This window comes from Puma concolor, chromosome B3 (assembly GCF_028749965.1).
Source record: "Puma concolor isolate L17-30 chromosome B3, mPumCon1.1.hap2, whole genome shotgun sequence".
NCBI classification, from domain to species: Eukaryota; Metazoa; Chordata; class Mammalia; order Carnivora; family Felidae; genus Puma; species Puma concolor.
In genome coordinates, this window is record NC_141672.1 from 146,319,665 (window position 1) to 146,344,939 (window position 25,275).

General features: G+C 43.4%; 1 protein-coding gene across 3 annotated transcripts in view; it reads left to right on the forward strand.

The window, feature by feature from the left end:
* ADAMTSL3 (ADAMTS like 3) overlaps positions 1-25,275 on the forward strand; it is a 353,901-nt gene that overhangs the window by 193,090 nt on the left and 135,536 nt on the right. For all 3 annotated transcript variants that reach the window (XM_086711720.1, XM_086711719.1, XM_086711721.1), the window contains 4 exons: positions 17,189-17,300; positions 22,319-22,457; positions 23,546-23,596; positions 24,066-24,270. In XM_086711720.1, the coding sequence (XP_086567846.1) occupies positions 17,189-17,300; positions 22,319-22,457; positions 23,546-23,596; positions 24,066-24,270 (507 nt within the window). The remainder of the gene's footprint in view (positions 1-17,188; positions 17,301-22,318; positions 22,458-23,545; positions 23,597-24,065; positions 24,271-25,275) is intronic.

Consider the following 25,275-nt stretch of genomic DNA (forward strand, 5'->3'; position numbering starts at 1 on the left):
TCGAGGAATTTAACATAAAACTATCAGCTATTTTTATGCTTCTCTTTAAAATGGGAAGATGGAACTCCTAGTTCACATTTGGTCCTAGCAAGAACTGGCTGCAGCAGGTTACCAGGGGCTTTCCCATCAGGGCACACTCCGTCCGCGCCGTGGTCCCCACTGCTCCCTGTTGGGTTCATGACTTTGAAGGCATGAGCGTCGGTTCACAGACATGTAGGTTGCCTTTCACAGACACTCCTTGCTGTTCACAGATGTCTAAGTGACTTTTGTGTCAGACCCTTAAAGCATTAAGCCCGTGTTAGTTTTGGACAATCGCATTTTTAAAAGGCTTTTGGGAAGTATAATTGCCATCTTCCTTTCCTTCTATTCTTTCTCTCGGGCGCATTGTTATCCCAAAGTTCTGTGCTGCTTTCGCCCCTGAGGGTTTTCCCATTTGATTCTCAAGTAGTTAAAGTACACCCTTGCATGCACGCGCACACACGCACACACACAGTCACACACACGCACACACGCACACATCTGCACACACATGCACGCACACATCCACACACATGCATTCACACCCACATGCACCCACATGCACTCACATCTGCACACACATCCACACACACATGCATGCACACATGCACACACATAGGCACCTTTTCTTTTTTTAATCCTGTTTTCATTCCTTCTTAGACAACGTGTGTTCTTCTCAGGTCATCTTGGAGATCTCTGCATGGGAGGTCCTTGTAAAATGATGGAACGGAAGGAATAGCACAAAGGTCACCCTTTCAAGATATTGTTTGGTTGCAGCATCAGCATGGAAAATATACTTTTTATTGTCACCATGCATAAAAAAACAACATACACATAAACCATATATTTCTACATGTTGGTGTGTGTACATTTTTTTTTTTAAGATTTGAGAGGATGTGGGGCACCTGGGTGGCTCAGTTGGTTAAGCGTCAAACTCTTGATTTTGACTCAGGTCATGATCTCATGGTTCATGAGATCAAGCCCCACGTCAGGCTGTGTGCTGACAATGCAGAGTCAGCTTGGGTTCTCTCTGTCCCTCTCTCTCTGCCTTTCCGCCCCCCTCTCAAAATAAATAAACATTAAAAAAAAAGATTTGAGAGGATACTGAAAACATAAAAAAACTGAAAACATAAACGATGGCTATTTTATTTTTTATATTACTGTTTTTGTCATTTATTTCTTTTTTTAAATATGAAATTTATTGTCAAATTGGTTTCCTGAGAAATGATGGTTATTTTATTTATTTTTTTTCAATATATGAAGTTTATTGTCAAATTGGTTTCCATACAACACCCAGTGCTCATCCCAAAAGGTGCCCTCCTCAATACCCATCACCCACCCTCCCCTCCCTCCCACCCCCAATCAACCCTCAGTTTGTCTCAGTTTTTTTTTTAATTTTTTTTACATTTATTTATTTTTGAGAGACAGAGTGAGACAAAGGGAGAGTGGGGGAGGGGCAGAGAGAGAGGGAGACACAGGATCGGAAGCAGGCTCCAGGCTCTGAGCTGTCAGCACAGAGCCCGACGCGGGGCTCGAACCCACAGACCGTGAGATCATGACCTGAGCCGAAGTTGGACGCTCAACCGACTGAGCCACCCAGGCGCCCCTTACCTCTTTTTTTTTTCCTTCCCCTCCTCCATGGGTTTCTGTTAAGTTTCTCAGGATCCACATAAGAGTGAAACCATATGGTATCTGTCTTTCTCCGTATAGCTTATTTCACTTAGCATCACACTTTCCAGTTCCATCCATGTTGCTACAAAGGGCCATATTTCATTCTTTCTCATTGCCACGTAGTACTCCATTGTGTATATAAACCACAATTTCTTTATCCATTCATCAGTTGATGGACATTTAGGCTCTTTCCATAATTTGGCTATTGTTGAGAGTGCTGCTATAAACATTGGGGTACAAGTGCCCCTATGCATCAGCACTCCTGTATCCCTTGGGTAAATTCCTAGCAGTGCTATTGCTGGGTCATAGGGTAGGGCTATTTTTAATTTTTTGAGGAACCTCCACACTGTTTTCCAGAGTGGCTGCACCAATTTGCATTCCCACCAACAGTGCAAGAGGGTTCCCATTTCTCCACATCCTCTCCAGCCTCTATAGTCTCCTGATTTGTTCATTTTGGCCACTCTGACTGGCGTGAGGTGATATCTGAGTGTGGTTTTGATTTGTATTTCCCTGATAAGGAGCGACGTTGAGCATCTTTTCATGTGCCTGTTGGCCATCCGGATGTCTTCTTTAGAGAAGTGTCTATTCATGTTTTCTGCCCATTTCTTCACTGGATTCCTTGTTTTTCGGGTGTGGAGTTTGGTGAGCTCTTTATAGATTTTGGATACTAGCCCTTTGTCCGATATGTCATTTGCAAATATCTTTTCCCGTTCCGTTGGTTGTCTTTTAGTTTTGTTGGTTGTTTCCTTTGCTGTGCAGAAGCTTTTTATCTTTATAAGGTCCCAGTAGTTCATTTTTGCTTTTAATTCCCTTGCCTCTGGGGATGTGTCAAGTAAGAAATTGCTACAGCTAAGGTCAGGGAGGTCTTTTCCTGTTTTCTCCTCTAGGGTTTTGATGGTTTCCTGTCTCACATTCAGGTCCTTTATCCATTTTGAGTTTATTTTTGTGAATGGTGTGAGAAAGTGGTCTAGTTTCAACCTTCTGCATGTTGCTGTCCAGTTCTCCCAGCACCATTTGTTAAAGAGACTGTCTTTTTTCCATTGGATATTCTTTCCTGCTTTGTCAAAGATGAGTTGGCCATACGTTTGTGGGTCTATTTCTGGGGTTTCTATTCTATTCCATTGGTCTCTGTGTCTGTTTTTGTGCCAATACCATGCTGTCTTGATGATTACAGCTTTGTAGTAGAGGCTAAAGTCTGGGATTGTGATGCCTCCTGCTTTGGTCTTCTTCTTCAAAATTACTTTGGCTATTCGGGGCCTTTTGTGGTTCCATATGAATTTTAGGATGGCTTGTTCTAGCTTCGAGAAGAATGCTGGTGCAATTTTGATTGGGATTGCATTGAATGTGTAGCTTGTTTTGGGTAGTATTGACATTTTGACAATATTTATTCTTCCAACCCACGAGCACGGAATGTTTTTCCATTTCTTTATATCTTCTTCAATTTCCTTCATAAGCTTTCTATAGTTTTCAGCATACAGATCTTTTACATCTTTGGTTAGATTTATTCCCAGGTATTTTATGCTTCTTGGTGCAATTGTGAATGGGATAAGTTTCTTTATTTGTCTTTCTGTTGCTTCATTATTAGTGTATAAGAATGCAACTGATTTCTGTACATTGATTTTGTATCCTGCAACTTTGCTAAATTCATGTATCAGTTCTAGCAGACTTCTGGTGGAGTCTGTTGGATTTTCCATGTATAATATCATGTCATCTGCAAAAAGTGGAAGCTTAACTTCATCTTTGCCAATTTTGATGCCTTTGATTTCCTTCTGTTGTCTGCTGATGCTAGAACTTCTAACACTATGTTAAACAACAGCGGTGAGAGTGGACATCCCTGTCGTGTTCCTGGTCTCAGGGAAAAGGCTCTCAGTTTTTCCCCATTGAGGATGATGTTAGCTGTGGGCTTTTCATAAATGGCTTTTATGATGTTTAAGTATGTTCCTTCTATCCCGACTTTCTCGAGGGTTTTTATTAAGAAAGTTTGCTGAATTTTGTCAAAGGCCTTTTCTGCATCGATTGACAGGATCATATGGTTCTTATCTTTTCTTTTATTAATGTGATGTATCACATTGGTTGATTTGCGAATGTTGAACCAGCCCTGCACCCGAAACGATGGTTATTTTAGAAGGGATAGGTGCTTTGGGGGGAGTGATCTTAGCTTTATTTACAGTATTCTGATACTTAAAACAGTTCTTTTTAATACAACTTTTTAAAATGTTTTTATTTTTATTTTTGAGACAGAGAGAGAGAGAGAACATGAGCAGGGGAGGGGCAGAGAGAGAGGGAGACACAGAATCCGAAGCAGGCTCCAGGCCCTAAGCTGTCAGCACAGAGCCTGATGCGGCGCTCGAACCCACAGACCGTGAGATCATGACCTGAGCCGAAGTCGGATGCTCCACCGACTGAGCCACCCAGGCGCCCCTAAAACAATTCTTAACGAGAAGAACACAGTCATATATCACTTGCATAATTAAAAGTTCTTTTACACCTTCTGGCCCAAATTCTGTGTTCACCCCCTAATAGAATATATTTCAGTGACATGTTGCCCCAGTCTGAATTAGTACTATTTTCTGTGTTCCTCTCTGGGTTCTGGTTTTCTCAGATTTAATAAACAATTCTGGGCTTTAACTTCAACTCCTGGAAAGCTTTTGATCTCTCTTGACGGAAAGGCTTTTAAATATACATATATATATGTATATATATATATATATGTATATGTATCCATCAAAGAAGGTGTCGCATACAACTGTCTGAGTCACACATAACTGCAGCCTGATTTTCGTGCCTGTGGCCATTTTCTTTCATAAATGTGGTGTGCGCTCGGTGGGAGAGAATTTGGCAAAATCAGACACCGTGAGGAAGCAGTATGACTCTGGTGTTGTTTTTTCCCTGACTTATAAGCTTGTCCAAATAATGTGGGTTTCTAGGAAATATACTTTTCCACCGGTTACTTTTTCTATTCTTTTTTTCCCCCTTTTTTCTTTCTTCTTCTTCTTCTTTTTTTTTTTCCTGGGAACACCGTCCTTTTACCCAGCCTGTGTTGTCGCTAAGGGGGGGAGCTCTGGTTCCGCTCACATCTTCGCGGCTCATCATACCATCGGGTGTGGCTGCAGTTGGGGAAGTTGAAAGTGCGCATGAGGTCGCCAGCGATGGGCGGCGATGTGTTTTGCTGTATCTCTTCCCGTTCCCATCAACCGAGAGCAGCTGGTCTAAAAATGGAACATCTGACTTCAACCCAGGCTGTAGAGAGGAGACCGGCTCTGCCCGCTCAGTGCCAACAGAGCACAGTCATGGGTGCGCCCGGGGATACTGAGGCACACTCTTTCATACGGGCACAGATTAGACCTTACTTCTTGGACTTATAATAAACAGACTGTTAGAAACCATTATATTCTGACATCACGAGTAACCTCTGAAGTCCTCGGTGGGATGTCAGATTGTTCTGTGGCTCTTGTTCGGATTGTAAAGCCTAGCAATCCACTGCACCAGTGAGACAAAAAAAAAAAAAAATGTCTTTCTCCTTTTTCAGAAGCTATATTTTCATGATTGGACCATTCTTGAAAATGACACTTTTTTTCTTTTTTTTTCCTTCCCAGTGGATTTATGTATTTTTGTTTTCCCGAATGACCTTTTTCTCATGGATGACCTTCATCACAGCGCTACTGGGTCACAGTATTTTGTGTTAGCGCCCCTCAAGTGTTCGTACTTAGCTTTTCAAATATGTGTATGCTGCCACCAGGTAGCAGTAGAGAGTCCTGATCAGGTACTTCATGTCTAGGCTGTGTTGATTGGAGGGTACTGTAGGCACTATCTGTTCCGGGAGAACTTTCTGAACAGTTGCATCTGTGAGTAGATGTTTGTGAATATCAATTTCAGGAGTATGCCCATGAGACCAAAACGAAATGGTTTTGGTAAAGACCTCTCTTTCCATGGTTCACCACTTTGTGCTGGTGGCTTCCCTCTCTTTTGCAACATATCCATCTTAAGGGAGGGGGAAAAAAAAGCTCTTCTTCCTTGTGGTCTGCAACCTTCCTCTTTATTCCAGATACCTGTCATCTTTCTCCCACTCAGATATTTTGTGTGTCTGCGGGAAAAGGTTTTCTGATATCTCTTCCCACTCATTTTCAGCCAGGCAAGCCTCTGCCGTCAGTTTCCCCCAACCTCAGCTCTAGATACGTGTTATGTTCTCTCTTTACACCGTCTCTCCTTTCTTTATGGGCAGTTATGAAAGCACCTCTGCGTGATCCAAGGACGCAAAGCTTTGAAACTGTCTGTCCTCCTTTATTGCAAAGAGCAGGTGTCTGCAATGTGGTGCAGACAGTGACTGAATTTGCACATTCACGGGTATTTCAGAACAGAGCAAGACACAGTTGTGAGGGGCGGCGCCTGCGCTAGGTTCCCGAGGCTCTTGTGAAAGCACCTTTGTAAACTGGGTGGCTTGAAGGACAACAGATAGTCGTTGACTCCCAGTTCTGAAGGCTACACGTCCAAGATCAGGGTGTGGGCAGGACTGATTCCTTCTGAGGGCTGAGGGAGAGTCTGTCTCATGCCTCTCCCCAGCTGCTTGTGTCCTCGAGCATTCTCCCTTGGCCTTCTCTGTCTGGGCATGTCTGCCTCTGCACCCACATTTCCCCTTTCTCTGAGGACACCAGCCATTTTGGATTGGACCCACCCTAATGACCTCGCATTCACTTTACTAGATCTGCAAAGACCCTACTTATTTCTAAATAAGATGGTATTCTGAGGTACCATGGGTTAAAACTTACACGTATCTTTTTGTGGGGGAACCCAATTCAGCCCATACTAGTGCCCAACAGCAAAGAAAATTTACCTATTTTCATCATGTCCATCGATCAGAATTCCCTCTCGACCTGAGCATTTGCCATTAACCACGGAGGCAGAGACTTGAAATCTCACCTGATGTTTGCCATCATGTGATGTGTTGAGAGAAATTTCTCGGTGAAAGCAGTTCAAATACTGTTCTAGTAGTTACCAGAATTCACAGCTAAATTATATGCGTAAACTGGATACACACATTTATTTAAGAAAGAAAGAAAGAAAGAAAGAAAGAAAGAAAGAAAGAAAGAAAGAAAGAGAAAGCAAGCAGAGTTTTGTATAAATAGCTAGTCTGTAAATTTTGGAAATTAATTTGAAGTGGCCAAGTAAGGTGGTTGAATCTGAGTTTATTTTTCTTACCATTGTTAGAAAATCATTTTCTTAATGAAACGCAAGTAATATACTTCTGCACATGTTAATAGGCACTTCTTCATTGCTGTTCTGTGTACTTGACCGTGTGCCTCGTCAGCAGAGCAGTCGGCCCTGGGGGTTCGAAAGTGGCGGTTGGTGACTGGGGTTTGTTAGCAGGAATGCAGAGAACGAGCATTGATGTTCAACTTTCTGTTATTAAGGTGGGATCTCCTTCCTGCTCTTGTCTTCCCCCTCCTTCTTCGTTTCCTCCCCCTCCTCTTCCTCCTTCAGTTCAGACTTCTGTCTTGAGAGTCAGGCTTATGGAGAGAAATAAGGCTTTTTATAAACTGATTCAGCTCCCATAACGTGTCAAGGACCAAGCTCGGGAGACTAAATCCTAGTGTTTCTTCTTCAGGGTAGGGAGGATGCCCGTTCCCCCATAAGGCTGAGCCCTGGGCTTAGTGTCCTCAGCACTCCGTGTTTGGGAGAGTGTATACTTTCGTGAGAGAGTCTGGCAGGGATGTGCAAAGAGACAGGCTTGAGGAGGTGAGGCCAGGAGACATGTCATGACGGCGGTCACTGTCCAGAGCAGGGAAGCATCTTAACTGGGTTTCAAAGCAAAGGCAGAAAAGGAGCTTATGCTCCACTGTTCATCTAGAAGCCCCAGAGGAGAAGGCCCCGTAGGGTATTTACTTCTGTCAGCAACAACCTGGGGGGAGGGGGGAGTCACGTTGGAACAGAATTGGCATGAGTGTGAGTTGAGCTCCCTGGACGCTCCCTCGGCCCCACGTGGCATGGAAGGGACCTGGGACATTCCCTGTACCCTTGACTGGGCAACCTTGGAGGGGCTGACACAGTGGGGGCAAAATGACCCTGCGGCCGAGGGGTAAAGGTAGAGCTTCTGTGCCTCTTACTTTGTTCAGGAAAGACCCAGTTTGTGCCTGTGGCTCTGGCTTAATTCTCAGTGGCCCTTCCTTTCACTCTCAGAATCGTCCTGGCTCAGGCAGTAAAGCGTATGGTGTCCTAGGTAAGGGGCTCGAGGCCAGGCCAGGGACTGGGCGGGAGTGGCAGCCACACCACTGACAACCTGCCGCACAAGAAGGGCGTGGACCAGGCAGGTCACCAGAGGAGTCCACTATTCCGTGGCCAGGAAACAACACAGCCGAGGCCACTGGGTCTGCAGCTCCCTGCGGTCCTCCCAATGGCCAGAGGACCCGGCGACAGGATGAGGACCTTCACACACGGATCCAAGCTGTCCCTCCTTTCCCGACTCGGGCGTCCCAAGTGGAAAAGCACCGTGGAGGCGGTCGGTCTGAAGGACAGGACAGCCGAGAGACGGGCCACTTCCCCGCCTGACATGACAGGGCGTGGCCTAAAGAGACGCAATGTTAGGTGTCAACTTTTAAACAAATGAACCGGCTTGTAATTGCCCTGCATTCAGACTGGAAAGCTAACGTGCAGAGAAGGCCTTGTCCAGACGCTCAGGAGGGTTTTTTATTTCTTGTGAACCTACTCAGCAGGGAAAACTTTTCTCAAGAGCTCTGCAACAGACCTGTTACCCGTCTCGTTGACAAGACTTGGGTCATGTGCTCGCTCTCAGCCTTTCCCTGGGCGTTAGTCCTTCTGGGTTCATCAAGAAGCGGATGCCCTCTTGAAACCAATATTGCACTGTATGTTAAATAACTAAAATTTTTTATTAAAAATTTATCTTAATGTTTATTTATTATTTTTTTATTTAAAAAATTTTTTTAACATTTATTTATTTCTGAGACGGAGAGAGACAGAGCATGAATGGGGGAGGGTCAGAGAGAAGGAGACACAGAATCGGAAACAGGCTCCAGGCCCCGAGCTGTCAGCACAGAGCCCGACGCGGGGCTCAAACTCACGGACCGCGAGATCACGACCTGAGCTGAAGTCGGCCGCCTAACCGACTGAGCCACCCAGGCGCCCCGATGTCTATTTATTTTTGAGAGCGAGAGAGATTGAGCAGAGGAGGAACAGAGAGAGAGAGGGAGACACAGAAGCTGAAGCAGGCTCCAGGCTCCGAGCTGTCAGCTGGGCTCAAACTCAGGAACTGTGAGGTCATGACCTGAGCCAAAGTCAGATACTTCACGGACTGAGCCACCCGAGTGCCCCACTAACTAAAATTTAAATTAAAAAAAGAAAAGAAATGGCTTCAAAACAAATGAGTAAAAAAAATAAATAAAAATTTAAAAAAAATGTACCAATATTGATTCCTCAATAGTAACAAATGGACCACACCAATGCAAGATGTTAATAATAAGGAAACCGGTGTGTGTTGGGTTTATTAGAAGCGCTGTACTTTCTGCTCAGTTTTTCAGTAAATCTAAACTTGCTCGAAGGAGGAGGGGGAGGGGGAGGGGGAGGAGATGCCAAGACAGGACTAGATGTGCAAGACGTTTATGGGCGGGATACCCACGAGGAAGAGGCAAGATGGCACCAGGAGAGGCCGGGAGAGCTGTCCGGCGGTAGTGAACATCTGACTTCAGCAGCAGAGGAGAGACGGAAGGAGAGAAAGTCGGGTGGGAGCACCTTAAACTGAAGGGTGGTCCTGGGGGATTCAGCAAGGCTGCGGGGGAGGCCCTGAGCCAGAGTCCTCTATCACACGGTGCAGTGTCTCCCAGGAAACGGCCTGCTTCGGACCGTGGGGTGGGAGCAGCCCACGGGGACCTTGACCTGCCACAGGCACTGCCGAGCCGTTACAGTCCGCAGTTGTGCGAGTGGGAGGCGCATTCGCGTGGGTCCCACACCTGCTAAGGCAGCTGTGACCGCCATGGTCACATGGGGCAGCCAGGCGCTAAGACACATGGGGGAGGGATGAACACGGGAACAGGCGTGAGCCTTTGGCGGCTGGGAAGGGGAAGTGGATATTGGTCAACAATTAAATGCATCTGCTCCAGTAAGGGCGTCATCTCTTTATGGAGAACATCTGGGCTTAATGCCTTTTCTGTCTTTCTCTTCCTCTTTTTTTTCTTTTTCTTTTGGTGATAATGGTTGGGACTCAGAAAACTATTTTAGTCCCTCTTAGGCATATTGATTTATTTAGGGTTCTGTTTTTGAGCCAAGTTTGAAATTTATATTTTGCTAGAGAAATTATCCAGTTCGTCCAAGTCTTCCAACTCTTCAAAGGGAATCATGCTGCGTTCCCTTATCATTAAAAAACATCTCCATTGTACCTGTAACCATGTCTCTTTCATTCCTAAACTTGTTCACTGGTTCCTTATCTAATTTTCATTTCATTCAGATCATCCAAAGGTTTGTCTCTGAGACAGCCAAGAACCAGATTTTAGTTTTCCTGATTAACTCAGAGTGTTAAAAATATTCAATTTATGTAAACTTTTATTTTTCTTTCTTTTATCTTTACACTAATTTATTTTGGTATTGTATTTTTAGCTTCTGGAGCTCAATTCTTAATTCATTTTATCTTTCCAACTTCTTTTTTCTCTATTACATGTATTTAGGGCATTCAGTTTTCCCATTCAGAAGCTCTTAATTTTGTTGTAGTGCAAAGCTATAGATTTTTAGCTTCATGATTGGACCGTTTGTATTTTGGTTAGGAAATCTTTGCCTCGTTCAGGATCAAGGGCTATGAAACTATTCTTCTGTGTTTTTCTGTGGAAGCCTTATTGTTTTACTTGTCATATTAAGAGCTGTAATCCACCTAAAATTGATTTTTGCGCATGTTGTGAACTACAGTCATTATCTTTTAGCACATCTATCCACTGACCCAGAACCATTAGGTGAAAAGATGGTCCTTTCTCCATTTGTCTTAAATTCAAAACTATATGTGTGTGTGGGTCTGTTTCTGGAGTCTGTTGTGTTTCGTTGATGTGTCTGTGAGTACCATTGTGACTTAATTACTGTAGCTTTGAAACAAGTCTTGATATTTGCTAGTGTGTGTTCTCCCACTTTGTTCTTTTAATTTTTTTTTTTTTTTTAATGTTCATTCACTTTTTTGAGAGAGAGAGACAGAGCGTGAGCAGGGGAAAGGAAGAGAGAGAGGGAGACAGAGAAACCAAAGCAGGCTCCAGGCTCTGAGCTGTTAGCACAGAGCCTGACGTGGGGCTCGAGCTCACGAGCTGTGAGATCATGACCTGAGCTGAAGTCGGACGCTTAACCGACTGAGTCACCCAGGTGCCCCTCCCACTTTGTTCTTAAAGATGATCTTTGATCTTCTTGACTCCTTGCACTTCCATAACAATTTTTAAGTACGCCTGTCAAATTTTATAAGATTCTTTTGGATTTCAATTAGAATCGCATTGAATCTATGTGTCAATTTGGAGAAAACAGAAAACTTTCCCATCCCAATTTTTCCAATCCATAAATATGGTATCCCCATCCATTTATTTAATTTAAAATTTTTTCTGTCAATAACATTCATAATTTTCAGTGTGTAAGTCATATATTCTAAGTTATTCCCAGTTGTTTGCTATTTTGGTGTTATTATAAATGAATTTTTAAATTTTTCTATTTATTTGTACTAAAGTTATGGAAATTAACTGATTTTTGTATATTGGCACTGTATTCTTGCTATATTAACACTTATTAATTCTAATAGTTTATAGATTCTTTTGGATTAGGTATACGCAATTCTGATACCTGTAATGATGATAATTTTGTTTCTTCTTTTCCAACCCATGTATATTTTATTTATTTTTCTTACTATATTGTACCACTTAGGACATTTGGTATGATATTGAGTAGATTTAGCGACAGCAACTATTTTGTCATGCTTCTCATTCAGAGGCAAAGGGCTCTGTAATTCTTCATCATGTTTGATGTTTGCCATGAGGTTTTGATAGTTTATCTGATGAAAGAAATCTTTTTCTAATTTGCTTCCATTGTCACATACAAGTGTGGAATTTTTTCAAATGCATTTTCTACATCTTTTGAAGTGATTGTATATTTTTTCCTTTAAGATAGTGAACTGTTGATGTTTAAATGTTAAACCCATCTTACCTTCCTGTAATAAACTTCACGTGATTATTATCATTAGTATAATTTATTAGTAGCATTTACTTATATTTATTGTTTTATTATTAATAAAAAGGATTGTCCTTTTATGTATCACTGGGTATAATTTTAAATTATTGTATTTATGATTTTTTTGGTGGGTTTTGTTCTGGAAGAGGTTTTCTTTCTAATACTGTATTCGTGTCAGGTCTTGGGTATTAATTTATACTGGCTTTACAAAACAAGTTTAGAAATATTTCCTCAGTTTTCATTCTTTGCAACGGTTTGTTTAAAATTGGTGTCATTTCTTCTTTAAATATTTGGAGATACTAAGCAGTAAATTTTTAGAAGTATGCATTCAGTGTCTTTAAAATATACACAACTATTCATACTTTTAGTTTCCTTTTGTGTCAGTTTTATTTCAAGGACTTTGTCTATGGGTGCACCATATTTTATTGCACTTTATAGATTTTCTTTTTTCTTCTTCTTTTTTTTTTTTTTTTACAAATTGCGGCAAAGATTTATGACATTCCTGAGTTGAACAAGTGTAGAGGTGCAATTTTTACAACATTTGCTCATTTTGTGTTTCTGTGTCACATTTTGGTACTTCTCACAGTATTTCAAACTTTTTTATTATTACTATATTTGTGATGGTGATTTATGATCAGCGATTACAAGCCGCTGAAAGCTCAGATGGTTGTTAGCATTTTTTAGCAACAAAGTATTTTTAAACTAAGGTACACACATTGTTTTCTTAGATCTAATGCTACAGCACACTTAATAGACTACAGTGTAGTGTAAACATAACTGGGAAACCAAAAACTTCATTTGACTCGCTTTGCTGTGATATTTGCTCTGCTGGTCTGGAAGAGAACCCACAATATCTCCAAAGTTCAACTAACTTTTTAAAGGTTATTGGCAGAGATCTTTTCATATTATCTTCTTACTGTTTCTTCATTGTCTCCAGGATCTGTAGTGAGTCATTCTCATTCCTGAGACCGATTATTTGTCCCTACTTTCTTTTTAACTTGATCAGTCACTTTGGAGGGCTATCACTTTAATTAGACTTTTCACAGAAACACCTTTTCATTTACGTTATTTACATTTTAGTGTAGTTTCCTTTCCATATGATTAATATCCAGTCTCATCTTTGTTATCTCCATCCTTCTTCTATCTCTGGATTTAATAAGCTGTTACCTTTTTATCTTTTCTAGTTGGATGTCAGGTCATTGATTTTCATCCTTTTTTTCCCCATAACACATGTATTTAAGGCTATGAATTTCTCTCCAATCATTCCTTATATTTTATTATGCAAATGTTGATATGAAATCTTTTCCATCATCATTCAAATTGTATTGTAGCTTTCATAGTGATATATTCCTTGACTTAAAGAATATTTAGAAGTATACTCTCTAAGTATGTAGAAATTTTGCAGTAATCTCATTCTTATTTTATTTTATTTTAGAGAGCATGAGCATGGACAAGGGAGAGGGCAAAGGGAGAGAGAGAAAGACAGAGAGAGAATCTTAAGAAGGCTCCATGCTCAGTGAAAAGCCTGACGTAGGGCTCAATCTCATGACCCTGAGATTATGACCTGAGCCGAAATCAAGAGTTGGACTGAGCCACCGAGGCACCCTACTCATTATTACTTTACCGCTTCATTCTACTATAGTCAAAGAACATATTCTATATTATGTCAACTTTTTTTGAAATCTCTTAAAACTTAATTTGTGGCTCAGAACATAGCTAATATTAGAAGATATGATGTGTGGTCTCCTGTTGTTGGGCACAGTGTCCATACGTCAATGTGGTCATGTTTATTAATGGTTTTATTAAAAATTGTAACCTTACTGGTTTTTTTGTCTGCTCATTCTGTTAGTTACCACAAGAGATATGGTAAAACTACCACTGTGACTGTTACCTTTATCTAATTTTTTTTCTATTCTTGTTAATTTCAAATTATTTATCTTTGAGGCTAGGTTGTTAGGTCCGTTCACATGTAGAGTCGTTACCTCTTCTAGTGACTTGACCACCTTACCATCACGAAACTATTTTCTATTAGTGCATTGTCTTCTGGCTTCCACTTACTCTTAAGAAGCCAGCTGTCAGTCTTATTTTTGTGCCTTAGAAGGTAATGTGTCTTTCTCCCTGTCTGCTTTTCAGTGTTTGCTCTTTGGTTTTCATCAATTTTTTAAGATTGTTTACGTATTTATGTATGTATTTATTTATTTAGCAAGCACACACACAAGCTGGGGAGGGGCAGAGAGAAAGGGAGAGAGAGAATCCTAAGCAGATTCCATGCTGTCAGCACAGACCCTAATGTGGGGCTCGATCCTGTGAACCATGAGATCATGACCTGAGCTGAAATCAAGAGTCGGACGCTCAACTGACTAAGCCTCCTGGGTGCCCCTGGTTTCCGTCAGTCTGACTGTGATGTAATTAGTGACTTTCTTCTGCTTGAGGTTTGTAGAGCTTCACAGCCATGGCTTGATATCTACCATCGGTTTTGGAAGATTCCCATTGATTACCTCTGCAGATATAGTTTCTGTGCCATTCTCTGTGTTCACTTTCTCTGGGACTATACTTACACCTTCACCTGTCATGTCTACTTTCCGCTTCCTTCTTCCGTGTCTGTTTACTGATTCTCTCTTTAATTGTATGCAATCCAGGGGTCAGCAGATCCTGGCCAGCAAGCAGAGTGGAGTTTTACTGGAACACAGCCACAGCCATTTGTTTACAGGTTGTCTGTGGCTGCCTTTTCCCTGTGCCAGCCAAGTCAAATCACTGTAATGGGGACTATATGGCCTGAAAACTATGTCTGCCTTCTGATTCTTTACGAAAATATTTGCCGAGCCCCAGTCTAATCCATTGTCAAGTCTGTCCATTTGCGATACTGATTTAAGTTACTGTGCCTCGTTCTCTTAGAATTGCCATTTTATTTTTGTGGCCTCTCTGTTTCTAGTGAAATTCTCTGTCTTGTCACTTAACTTCTTAAGCATTTTCACCATCCTGTCTTAGTCCAGACTTTCTAAAATACAAGAGCCCAAGGAGGGAGCCATGTGCTAACGCTGAGGTTTTAAGACCCTGGCACCGTATGGGGTATTGTGAAACACGACCTGAAGCCAAAGCTAGAATTTCAGGGGTGGGTAGCCGTATAACTAGGTGTTTAGGTTTCTATCTGGTGATGCCACTATTTGGATATTCTGTAATTCCATTTATAGCGTATTCCACCTTTTCTGTTGGTTGTTAAATCTTATTTTTTGTGTGTGCCTGGTTATTTTTAAGTTTTTCTGTATATAGTAGGTGAAAGATTATAGATACGATCTGAGACTGGATTAATTTCTGCTTCTGGAAGACAGGTTAGCAGCCAGGTACCTTCAGCCAACAAGCGATTGAAATAATTGGGACCTGGCGTTCATTCCCTTTGAAAAGTGGCCTACTTCCAGTTCATGCTTCTTGCTAGGATAGAGCTTTCTGGGGCTCCCATTTGGGCACGTGGAGCATTTACTGGTACCCCCCTCGGCTTGGTGGGCCTAGAGCTCCAGTGTTTGTTCTCAGACTCATGAGTCTGATGACAGCTCTGCTCAGCTTCTCAGCCACTCAGTCACCACTTGCATGATGGAAAATGCCGGGAGCAGAAATGTGGTGCCAGAGGTGGTGCCAATGTCACGCTCGCCTCTCTGGGCTTCCTTTGTGTCTGGGGTCTTGTCCCTGCAAATGCTCACTGGCGTGGTCGTTCTCTGATGCCTTCAGATACATCAGAAATACATTTTAGGCGAAGCTCTCACTCTCTCTGGCAGGATTCATCAGAGACCAGCCATTCTTCCACAGCCAGAGCACAACACTTTCGAAGTGTTTCATGCCTCTGTGACGCTGTGCATCCTGCCCTCCCTCCCCCCACCTCTCCTCCCCCCACCTCTCCTCCCCCCCACCTCTCCTCCCCGTTTTATGATCAAATACATCCAAATATTATCTTTTAGTCAACTCTTACTTATGTTTATGAATCAGCTTTACTGACTGATTTCATCATCACTGCTTCTTGCATCTACTCCCTCCTGCTTTTATATTTGCTCTTGTTCAATACCTTTTCATAGTTTTTTCCTTTTTTTTTTTCCAGTGAGGGTCTCAAGTGGTACCGTTTCAGTCGTTCTGTGTCTGAAGATATCTCTGTTTCCCTGGTTCTGATAGATAATTTGATCATCGCTTGCTCATAGATTGACCATTGATCTTTGACTGTTGATTGATAGTTTAGTTACAAAATTCTAGACAAAAAGTTATCGTTGCTCGGCACTTTGAAGGTGTGATTTTGCTTTCTTGCATCCAGTGTTGCCTATGAGAAATCGGACGCCAGTGTGATTCTCACTGTTTCATAGCTAATCATTTTTTTTTTTTCCTTTCTGACAACTTTTAAGATTTTTCTTTATCCCAGTTGTTGTACTTTTTCAAAATGTCTGCCCAGAACATTTTTAAACTGAGTACACCTGTCTTTCTCAAGGTCTAGGAAATTCTCCGCAATCATATCATCCAATATTGGCTTTTCATTGTGTGCTCTCTTGGGTCCCCCGCTTGAAGTCCCTATGGGCTTTGGCATTTCTGGACGGATCCTGCGTGAACTCTATTTCTTTTTCTCCTCTCCTTGCATTCTGGGAGTTTCCCCTGGTTCACTCATTTGTTCAGTCAGGAGGGCAGAAGAGAAAAAAGCAGGAGGAGAACGTGCTCATTGAGTGTCATCCCTCAGCAGTATCTTCCCTCTTCCGTCCGCTGGCTCACGCACGGTGGTACCCCTTCCCTTTAGTTAGATGCTGGGACGCTCGAGTATGAACACCACATATTTGTGTCCATTTGCGTTTCTCCAGTTGTACTTTCCAGAAGACCTTTTCGGAGGGATTTGTGTAAAGATGAAAGTGTAAGAATTATTGCAACTGTAAGAACTCCAGGCATGTGGCATGGTGCAAACAAACCCAGACTGTCTCAGCCCCTGCTCTCATGGAAATTAAACTCAGATGTATCAGGTAGAAAAAAAAAACAGAAGTTACGCGAACAAACAAAAAAAGGCCACCTACACGTTTGAGAACTCCCTTCCAGGCATGGAGTTGTCTGGAAAAATGACTCTGGGGAGCCTGGTTGAAGGTCTTCTGATCCCCCCTCTGTGGCAACCCCGAATGAAGTGTTATCACATGTTAGAATTTTTGGAAACTTCATGTGCCGGAGTTGGTTGTGAAAGATCTGAAGATCTGAGATTGCATACTTCAGTGAAGTACATTGATCTCCTTTGGAAAGCCGTGGGAAGTGTTAGACCGTTGCATGTAGATGCGTCACCATGGTTCTCTGTGTCCAGACCAGGTACACGGTGGCCAAGGACAGTGTGGCCCAATTCTTCTTCTATCAGCCGATCAGTCATCAGTGGAGACAAACCGACTTCTTCCCCTGCACTGTGACATGTGGAGGAGGTGAGGCACAGACTTCGTTCCTGAATGTTCCGAGCTCAGAGTTAGAAATGACGTACCTGTGTGTTTTTTTGAAGCTGACTGTAACATTGGTGTGGTGACGGGTGACGAGTGATCACGCGGCATCCTGCCCAGCAGCCTGGACCGCAGTGGTGTGAACGGATGTGTGTTTGCCTTTATTCTTGGAGACAGGTGCAACAGTCTAGACAGACTTCTAGCAAAAAGCTGGAGACCTGTTTATGTGTGTCCTTGCATTTCTTGTCTTAAGTGTCTGTAAAGCATGCATTATTTTTAATTTTCCACGGAAAACCTGAAAAACAGACCAAGCAGCTTGGTGAAGGGGTCGCGTTGATTCTAACATTTAGATTTCCACCCCGTCCTCCCTCAAGGTAGGTGCCCTAGCGTAAATTACCAAAAGGGGAAAGGGTAGCCGCTGAGTGGTAAGGGGAAACTCCTGCCCGCTGCTCGCTTAGTTCAAGGATTTCACAGACAGTGAAGGAAGGTTCTGGGCTCCACACACGTGCTACACGTATTTACAGGCTCAGGTGGCGGGAAATCGGCTGTTTAATATGGAGAAAGCGTCTGCCTGGAGGAAAGGAGGCCGCCAGAGCCTCCATTGTAAGTCCCTTTTAATAAAGTGAACTTTAAAATTGAAGAATAAATGGTTCTGAGCTCGTGCCAACACATGAACCGTGGTTCCTTGAATTGCTAGAGGGCCTTATGTGGATAACTTCCCCTAAAAGCACCAGGCAGCAGTGTTGGGCATTTCCATGTGTCAAGCCACGTGATGGGGTGTTCATCTTCACATTTATTCTTGCAAACAACCTTAAGAAAGGCCCCTTTGTGTGGCTGTATTATGTGTGAGCAAACAGAAATGTATTAGAGGTAAAGGACGTACCCCCGTTTGCTCAGCTGGTGAACAGCTCCCTCTGAGCCCCCAGCTGAGTGTCCCCAGTCACTTCTGCCTTTCCTCCTTTAAACTCCAGGCTTCGGGTATCAGGGACGCCTTCGGGTTCCTGGCAATCTGTATCTCAGGACTCTCTCCTCTGGGATTTAGGCTCCCTGTGAAAACAGCAGGCAGGTGCTTTTGTGGGGAGCACTTAGCCCAGACCCCAGAAGGAGCTTGTGTTGCCGAGAAGGAAAGAGAAACGGTCTAGGGGTTGAATGGGGCTCTGGAAACCAGCTAGAAAGTTAGTCTTCCCAGTTACTTCTTCCTAGACTTGGCTTGGGCAATAGACCACTAGATTATGATTCTACAGCCGTGGTTCTCAAAGTGGGGTCCCCGGGCCAACAGCATCAGCATCACGTGGGAACTTGGTGGAAATGCAGATTCTTGGGCCTCACCCTGGACCTACTGAATGAGAAACTCTGGGAATGGGGCCCATTAATCCTTTTCAACAGTCCCCCCCAGGAAATTAGGGTACACATTCAAATTTAAGAATCTTTGGATATCAGCTGTAGCCATATTAATCACTGCTTTTGCCATATCTGTGTTACCCCTGCACTATTATTTACTTAAGGTTTTTTCTTTAAATGGATGTTTTAAGAAATTTAAATGGAGGCATCTGGGTGGCTCAGCTGGTTAAGTGCCCAACTTCAGCTCACGTCATGTTCTAATGGTTTGTGGGTTCGAGCCCCACGTTGGGCTTTGCACTGACAGTGTGGAGCCTGCTTGGGCTCTCTCTCTTTCCTCTATCTCTGCCCCTCCCCCTCTTGCTCTTTCCCAAAATAAATAAAAAATAAATAAACTTTAAAAATGTTTAAATAAACATATTCACAAAAACAATTTAATTTTACCTCGAGGAGGCAAACTGATCTCCTGCCGTAAATAGAACACGATCACAAAAGTAAATACGACTTAAACACAATGCTGGAGATCATCTTTAAGTCCCTGCCAGCGCTAACATTCTCTCGGTTTTTCTCGATTCCACCGAAAGTGAAAATGTATTTTGCTGAACATTACAAGCATTGTTCCGAGGCAGAAACTCCTTCAGAGCTTTGAGTCACCGACCTTGCGTCAGTGACCGCCAAGGAAACTCTTCAAACACATTTGATCTCGTTGAAAGCTGATTGAGGGAAAACAGTGTTGGGAGTTGAGACCGTGATCTGCATAAATTCAGTGAGTCTCTCCAAACCCGGGCCTCAGACTCATTTTGGCCAAACTCGTTCTCCAAAAATGGCATGACGACATTTCCATCAAGAGGCAGGGTGGCCACAGAGCTGAAGTTCAGGGACTTGGACTCACTTCTTGGCTTTGCCACTGCTTAGCTCTGTGCCATCTTTGAAGCTCAGTCTGCTCATCCATAAAACAGGATGATGCCCCTTGCAGCACTGTCGGGGAACAAAATGAGAGGACACAGGTCAAGGAGCCTAATATAGTGTCTGGCAGTTAGTGGGTACTCAGGAAATACCTGTTATGTCCGATTCTAAAGAAACAAATTCAGCATCATCTCCAGGGTTGTGGCCGCCCCCCCTCCTGGCATTCTCCGGTGGTGAGTTATGAGATACATACATGACTCAATGCTCTCAGGGTGAGTGGGACATACCCACAGATTCCCTGCCTGCATGTTTTATATCCAGAAGCAGAATCCCACCACCTTTGAGTCAAGTAGACCATGGTTCCAGCGATGACCATCTCCCATGGACCCCCAAATAAAAGCAAAGAGCGGGCAGCGGTGGGGGAGGGGGTTATTCTTACTCAGCAAGTGGACAAAGATCTCTTTCTTTCTAATGTCTCCCCTCTCCCACCTGATCACTCAGAGAGACATTCCCATTCAGGCACATGAGAAAAAAAAGGAGCTTTTTCACTCTGGGAGGGACATTGGGAATGGGACTCGGCTTAGTCAGTTGGTTAAATTCTTGGGAGGGAAACAGATGTGCCTCATACTCAGGTGCAGAAGGAAAGACAGCCCTGCTGGAGCCATAAATGGGAGCACCTGGCAGGGAAACTGTCCGCCAGAGACAGCAGTGGCTGTAAGAACAGAAGGGAAACTTTAGGCTGCTCTTGGGGTTCCCTCTACGGCCTGCCATTTTCTGCACACAGGCAGAATTTCAGTACATTGGTTCATAACGTAGGAAGGCAACCTGCCTTGTTTCCTTCACTTTCAGTTATCTCTGTACCTCCCTCAAATTAAATTAATTGTCTCTCCTTAAATTGTATGCTTTTTGTCTCCTAGAAGTATGTTTCCATTTAGAACAGAGGTGTTCCTTTGCTTCGAGGAGGTATAGTCTCGTTCTGTACTTGTTTTGGAGGAAATAAACACAACACACATAAAACCCACAAGGAAAGCATTACCAGAGTTTAATTGCATTACTAATCAAGTCGCCATGATTTGTGTAAATGCCATTTCTGAGCTGTTGGGTCATCAGGCAGGTCAGTTCTCTGCTCCCTAAGGTCCCGGGATGCTGGGCTTTTCTGGCTTGCCTGTAATCATCTACACGGGACTCTGAAGATCAGTCTGGAGAAAGTACTGGATTGATTGCCCCTGCCATCTGATATTGTAGACTTTCTGGCAGATACTGGCACCCGAGTAGCATTTTATTGACTCCATTTGGATTTTCGTTCTTGCGGTTTCAACCTTGCTTTTCATAACGCATACCAGTCTGTCCTTCCCCACGCCGTGTAAGTCCAAGCCATGGCTTGCGGAATGCTGTCTAGTGGTTTATAAAATCAGATTCCTCTCGGCAATCAGGCCCTTAAATGTATTTTTAGACCTTTAGACCAACTGGCTGAGGCTGAGAGCTTAGCTTTGAGCCTTTTTTTTTTTCCTGAAGAGCTCATTCTGCTTTTGAAAAATTGCCTTTTTTTTTTTTTCCTTTTAAACTTAGCATGACACTTATGTAGTGACAGGAAGCCTGGGATCAGATCTTTCAGGAAGTAGAAGCATCATTTTGTGAGTTGTTTTTTAAATCTACGGCACTCATCCATTTGGAACGCTCACTTTCCTCAGAGACTGTGCAATTTGAAATTCACAGAATCGAGAGTGAGTTTTCATCCCTTCTGCTCTGAAGGATTTTGAGGCAGGGGGCGGTGTAGGGGATGGGCTTTGTTCCTCCCAGTATAGACAGTGCTTACTTCCCCAGTTAGAGAAGTTCGTTGGCATCCGAGGTGTCCCAGGTGCCCCCGGACAGCAAACAAGTAAAACGCAGTGTCCCCAAGCAACAGGATATTGTGCGGTGGAAGGAGGCACCGGCCGGGGCATGTGGGTGGCTCTTAACAGTGTCGTGCTGAGTGAGAAAAGCAGACAATAGAACAAGATTTAAAGTACCTATCTAGTTACAACAGGTACACACAAGCAACATTGCATAAGGCACATGCAGATTTGAGAACGTGTAAACAAGAAATAGGGGTCTCTGGGGGAGTCAGGATGGGAATAGTAAAAACAGAATATGGGGAAACAGGGGGCCCATGGCGCAGGGCTGTGGGGACATTCGGGAGACCGGCCAGCAAGTGACCTTCCGCCCCGAGGTCTGAGCATTCCGTAAAGGAGTCCCTTGCCACTTTCTCGTTAAAAGTGCTAAGCAGGGCATCTGGGTGGTGCAGTTGGTTAAGCATCTGACTCTTGATCTCAGCTCAGGTCATGATCTCACAGTTTGTGAGTTCGAGTCCCACATTGGGCTCTGCACTGATGTTGCAGAGACTGCTTGGGATTATGTCTCTTCTTCTCTCTGACCCTCCCCCTGCTTGTGCGTGCTCGTTGTCTCTCTCTCTCTCTCTCTCTCTCTCTCTCTCTCTCGGCCACACATCTTCATCATCTTAGAAGAACCTGAAGATCATTAGAGCACACAAACCAACCCATTTCCTGGACTGAGCCACCCAATGTTTCTGCCTCAGTTGGACCATGTAAGGACCCGGGCACTGCTGTGTGCTAGAAGCTCCCAGCGGTTCCCCTGCATAGTCAGGGATGAGAACCACGGAGTTAAGTTTCTTCTGGGGGAGGAAGAGTCTGTGCCAAGGGGTCACTGCTGTGGGAAAACGACACAGTGCGATATTCACAGGTGCCTTTTCTTTTTCCCATTAGGCTATCAGCTCAACTCGGCCGAATGTGTGGATATCCGCTTGAAGAGGGTAGTTCCTGACCATTACTGCCATTACTACCCCGAAAATGTGAAACCCAAGCCCAAACTAAAGGAGTGCAGCATGGATCCTTGCCCTTCGAGGTCTGCGTCATTGCCCTTAGTGTTTACTCTAAAAAGAAATCAGCCAACCGCCACCAAGACCAGTCCATCTTTGCAGAGCGACATTTGCACTGTGCGACCTTGAACACACGCAGGTGGTAGCTACCCGCGTTCGTAGCCCCGCTCAGCGGGGACGAGGCTCGCCAGCGCACACAGCCCTGCACTCTCCTGTCTGGCTGTGCGTGCATGTGCCCTGATATTCACCCCTCTGTAAGGACCCTCAGTGAGCATCTACACACACAACAGGGAAGCTCTCTCCATCCAAGTACGATGTCTTGTCCATCTGCCAGTCATAAAAATCTTGAACTCACCGTTTTCACTTTTAAACTGGGTCACCCGTTACCCCGTGCTGACTTTCGAAGCGTTTGCATTAAGTTCAGTATAAATAATGCATTGCTCAAGCAAGTAAGAAGTTTCAATGCCAAGGCAGAAGAGCGATGCATAAACTATCCCGTTGCATAATTTAGTACCTGCTGACTTGGACTGCCTGGGGAAGTTTCCTGGCTTTCCTACAGTATCTTAAAATAACAGCCACAATATCAAGTCCTAGAATCCCCCAGACAGCTGCCAGCTGGCTGAGGCAGAAGTGTGCAAATGGAAAAGGAAGCATTCTCAGTGGATTTCATTTCCTGTCACTGAACTACCCGTTTCCTGGAATCCCAGGTGAACATAATTATGAATAGAGACCTTTTCAAAGGACAGCTTCTATGAAACAAAATGTCTTTCTAAAGAGTCTACTAAGATGATAAAATGTTAATATCATCAACATACCAAAATAACCTTCTTAGATGATGAAAAGTAGGTTTATCTGAATGAAGAGACACTCTTCCCTTTGATTAATTCATACCACTGGTTTCTGTAGTTCCGTGTAACTGGAGATGGCGTGTGCCCCGGATGTTCCCGAAAACCAAAAAAGATGGTGGGAAGTTTTGGGGAAGGGTTCACAGCACTTGCCATGTTTCGTCTTCAGTCTGAAAGGGCTCTGTCTTTTGGGATGTCAAATCTGTATGGGTTAAATTAGTATGTCGATTGATTTAGAAATGACACTGTCACCATGATTTCATTTGTAGCGATGGATTTAAAGAGATCATGCCCTACGACCACTTCCAACCTCTCCCTCGGTGAGTTCTGTGTTTCTGTTTTCCACTCTGTAATTTGCTCTAAGTAGTTTGCAAGGAACTGTAGTATCTGCAGCAACAGCCCAAAATAGAAGAGGGACAGACACTAGATCCTTTTCGGGGAGCTACGGGAAAACAGACTTCAACTCCATAAGGAAGATGTGTCACAGAATCGGATGGAATACACTGCCTCAAGCGGCCACGTCTCCCGTCACTGGGGATGTCCGACCATTAGAGAGGGAGCTCAGGCCTTGCAGTTGGTCAGAAATTTGAGTCCCCCTTTTATACCTGGATGACGAGTTTCCGACCTGGAGATTCTCTGGTTCTCTAGTAATATCGTCCTTTAGTATTGATGGTCTAGAGACAGCTCAAGGAACGCTTCTGGCAGTGCTTTTCGCTGTCGCGTTTGCAAGCTTGAAACAGACAAGCCAATGACAAACAAATAATGTGTTTTTATTTGTTCGCTTTTGAGCTGGGAACATAACCCTTGGACTGCGTGCTCGGTGTCCTGCGGGGGCGGGATTCAGAGGCGGAGCTTCGTGTGTGTGGAGGAGTCCATGCACGGAGAGATACTACAGGTGGAGGAGTGGAAGTGCATGTACGCGCCCAAACCCAAGGTCATGCAGACCTGCAACCTGTTCGACTGCCCCAAGTGGATTGCCATGGAGTGGTCTCAGGTAAGATTCCAGACCGGACACTTTGCTTTTCATTTTTATCTTATTTTATTTTCTTAATTTATTGAGATACAGTTTTTTGTTTTTTTTTTTTTTAAGCAGTCTCCCTGCCCGGCGCAGAGCCCAGTGCAGGCCTTGAACTCATGACCCTGAGATCAAGACCTGAGGCGAAATCAAGGGTCTGACTCGTAACCGACTAAGCCACCCAGGCACCCTAAGGACAGGACACTTTCATTGAAACCTCAGATTTGAACGAACATTGACTAGGGGCTATCGATCCTTTTGTCACATACCCCCTAAAAGGTGCTCTCAAAATTAAATACCCCGTCACCTCTATTTAGGTTGACATCTAAAAGTCTTGATTGTAAGTTTGAGTAAAAAGTATCAAAGAGTGTCATTTCTAACATGTGAATGCTGACATTTTAAAATAAAACTGTTACAGCATTTAAAGAAAAAAATGTGTTCAGCAGAATGTAAATGCCATGATGATTTCTATCTTTGCCATCTTTCCCTTAAAAAGCACACAAAGAGGTCCTTCTTGAACAGTTTGTGGATAGTTTGCATTTTTCCCCCTTGAGCTCACGTTCTGAATCCACTCTCCCCACAGAAATTTATCCCAGCATACTGTACCTTTATGCCGTAGTCTTTTATTGATTACACTATTCTACTTTTTCCCGAGAATATATGTATAGTAATTGAAATCGTTATATTTTATTTGAAATTAATTTATTTCAATTTCCTGTGGCCATAGGCTCTAAGTATTAGGAATGTTCCCCTCCCCTGGATTGTTATTATCACAACAATATAAATATATTTCAAATTGGTAAACACTTATTACACATAAAAAGTAAATTTTTTAAATATAAAATTTATTGTCAAATTAGTTTCCATACAACACCCAGTGCTGATCCCAACAGGTGCCTTCCTCAATGTCCATCACCCACCCTCCCCTCCCTCCCACCCTCCATCAACCCTCAGTTTATTCTCAGTCTTTAAGAGTCTCTTTTG